General features: G+C 40.6%; 1 protein-coding gene across 1 annotated transcript; it reads left to right on the plus strand.

The window, feature by feature from the left end:
- The first annotated feature begins 342 nt into the window (after positions 1-342).
- Positions 343-2,808, plus strand: LOC149554753 (phosphoenolpyruvate carboxylase kinase 1-like). Its single transcript, XM_089828791.1, has 3 exons — positions 343-843; positions 1,897-2,196; positions 2,294-2,808. The coding sequence occupies exons 1-3, from the start codon at positions 354-356 to the stop codon at positions 2,323-2,325; spliced, it is 822 nt and encodes a 273-aa protein (XP_089684917.1). The 5' UTR covers positions 343-353; the 3' UTR covers positions 2,326-2,808.
- Positions 2,809-3,064: the final 256 nt, after the last annotated feature.

Raw genomic sequence — 3,064 nt, forward strand, 5'->3', positions numbered from 1 at the left:
AGTCCCTTTCTAAAATTAATTACTTGGAGAGCACGTCACGTAGAACGGCCACATGGCGGTTAAGAAGGTGGGAAAGTAAAAGTACGCAACTCGAAGATGGATATGCCTTTTAGATCCATTTGGAGATTCGTTTCCTTCAAGCGGGGGAACATCTTTTAAAAGAATATACCATTTGAGTCGGTAGGTTTCCGTACTTCTCACATTTTTTTGCGACGGCAACGTTTACTTTTTCCGTTCAGCCGCTTTAACTGACTTGTCCCCGTTGCGTAACCCTAGAGACGGCGTCTAACCCGTATTAGTGCAAGCTCCTTTAAATATCCCTCCGGGTGTAACTTGTGGCCTGTGCCACTGAAATGAGGAATACCTTCTGCAAAGATTATCATCTGACGGAAGAAATTGGGCGAGGCAGGTTCGGAAGTATTTACAGCTGTGTGAACACGCAGACTGGAGAAGAATTGGCTTGCAAGGTCATACGCAAGGCGGATCTGCGCGACTCCCTCGACAGGGAGTGCCTCAACAATGAGATTGCTATTCTGAGGTTTGTGTGCGGCCATCGTGGAATCGTTGAGCTCCGTGATGTTCATGAGGATGATGACTGCCTCTGGCTCATGATGGAGCTCTGCGCCGGCGGAGATCTCTTCGACAAGATCGCTGAGAAGAAAACTTTTGAGGAAAAAGAGGCGGCCGTTGTAATGAAGAGCCTCATGGAGGCTGTTGATTTCTGTCATCGCAAGGGCGTTGCGCATCGAGACCTTAAGCCGGACAATGTTCTGGTCGCTTCCTCTTCTTTCTGCAGTAGCCTCAAGCTCGCCGATTTTGGCCAGGCCGCTTGCTTCTCTCCAGGTATTTTGCATTTGCAAATCTTTGAAGCTTTTCTTGATTGCTGAAATTTTGATCGGAAATTGCAAACCGTCGTTCAATTAGGCTTCGTTTTCTAAGGTTATTGAAGTTGAATCGGAACACAGGGATGAGTGGAATGGTAGGAAATGGAAGAGGTCGTTTAAGTTTTTCCTGTTTGCTGAAATTTTGAACGGAAAGCGCAAACCGCCTTATAATTAGGCTTCGTTTTTCTGAGATCAATGCTGTTGAATCGGAAAACAAGGGTGAGAATGAGTGGAATAGTAGGAAATCAGCAGGTTATTGAAAATCTTACGACGCCGTTACAGTATTTTTCGGTTTTCCCTTTCTTGAAGTTCGATTAAGCTTCATTTTCTAAGATTAATGTAGTTGAATCCGAAAGCAGGGGAGAGATTGAGTGGAATAGTAGGAAATCCGTAGGTTCTTGAAAATCTTACAACGCCTTTGCAGCATGTTTTGTTCTTTCCTTTGCCAAAGTTGGACCAGGGAATAGCTTTAACCTCCTTTCTATTAAGCTTCCTTTTCTAAGAGTAATGTAGTTGAATCGGAAAACAGGGGAGAAAATGAGTAGAATAGTAGGAAATCCTTAGGTTCTTGAAAATCTTACAACGCTACCTTTCTTAAAGTTCGATCACGGTATAGCTTTAATTGCCTTTCAATTAGGCTTCCTTTTCTAAGATTAATGTAGTTGAATCGGAAAACAGGGGAGAGAATGAGTGGAATAGCAGAAAATCTATAGGTTCTTGACAATCTTTCAACGCCTTCACAGATTTTTTTGCTTTTTCCTTTCTTAAAGTTCGATCAGGGGAAAACCTTTTCTTCTGTAAAATACGATCTTCACAGTTTTTTGGCTTTTTCCTTTCTTAAAGTTTGATCAGGGGGAGACCTTTTCTTCTTAAAATACGACCAAGGGAATAGCCTTTTCTTCTGTAAAGTTCGATCAAGGGATAGCCTTTTCTTTTGTAAAGTTAGATCAGCAAAAAGCCTTTTTTTCTGTAAACTCTGCTTTTTCAAGGTTTTAATGGAAATGACATGCAGGCGAAAAGATGAGCGGAATCGTCGGAACACCGTATTATGTGGCGCCGGAGGTGCTGCAAGGGAAGGATTACAGTGAGAAGGTGGATATCTGGAGCGCAGGGGTTATTCTCTACATAATGCTCTGCGGAAATCCTCCATTTCATGGAGAAACCCCGCAGCAAATATTTGAGGCGGTTTTGCGCGGAAGGCTGCGGTTTCCGGATGATCCGTGGCTCACAATCTCGCATTCGGCAAAGGATTTGATACGCCGGATGATCTGCAGGGATGTTCATCGGAGATTCAGCGCAGAGCAGGTTTTAGGTAATTTTCCTTCCCCTCTTCCTGACGCATCGGATTGGTTTGTTAATTTTCTTTTCTTTATTTAGGGCTAATTTTTTATTTGCTTTTCTTTGAACAGGGCATCCTTGGATCGTTGAAAACTGTTATTAATGGTTTCAATACCGTTTGTAATTTTGTGAAAACTTTCTTATTTTGTTAGAACTATGTAACAAAAGACGGTTCTAGTTGGAATGAGCGTAGCGTAGGTTTCAATGTACGGCGGCTGGGAGAGGAAAATAGGACAAAATACATATTGCAGAAGAGGCCGAGCTGAAAGCTGTTTGTGGGGTTCCCTTGTATGGATGTCGGTGAACACATCTGTATATTACGAGAGAGATCGGACAAAAAGACTGGCACATGCATTGTTTAAAACTGCATTTGAAGTGTCGACTTTGTACATCTTCACGTATTTTTTACTATAAAAGCTTAGAGCTTGAGACGGAGGAGGGTAGAAATCCCTATTGAGATGGGATTATATTGTAAATATTGTGACGAGAGCACTTGTTTTTCGCAGATGATCTTTGGTTTTGTAAAATGAGAAATACTATATTTTAGAATGTGAATGGCTATTTTAAGCTTTAGTTGTTTTTTCCATTGCGATTGTTAAAGCTTAGTTGTTTTTTGGCGTGGTTTTTGGAACGACAATACTATTTTTTTTTCAAATTCTTTTATTTGATTCATCTAAACTATATTGGTAAGAACATTTACAATCAGATTGTAATACAAAATTTTATTATTTTAAACGATATTTATATATAAGGGGAGGTTTGCATCTTCCTAATCTCAAATTTGTTTGGATTTAACAAATTTGAAACTTGCTTCTATATAATTATTGAATGATTTGTGCGAA

Source organism: Cupressus sempervirens, chromosome 5, assembly GCF_028749045.1.
Source record: "Cupressus sempervirens isolate cs-2001-9-10 chromosome 5, ASM2874904v1, whole genome shotgun sequence".
In the NCBI taxonomy this organism is placed as follows: domain Eukaryota; kingdom Viridiplantae; phylum Streptophyta; class Pinopsida; order Cupressales; family Cupressaceae; genus Cupressus; species Cupressus sempervirens.

Bases quoted from the DNA above. Each gene is read 5' to 3' on its own strand.
- LOC149554753 (XM_089828791.1), top strand. From the start codon at position 354: ATGAGGAATACCTTCTGCAAAGATTATCATCTGACGGAAGAAATTGGG. The intron at 844-1,896 runs GTATTTTGCATT...AATGACATGCAG, and splicing joins GGCCGCTTGCTTCTCTCCAG to GCGAAAAGATGAGCGGAATC. The intron at 2,197-2,293 runs GTAATTTTCCTT...TTCTTTGAACAG, and splicing joins CAGCGCAGAGCAGGTTTTAG to GGCATCCTTGGATCGTTGAA.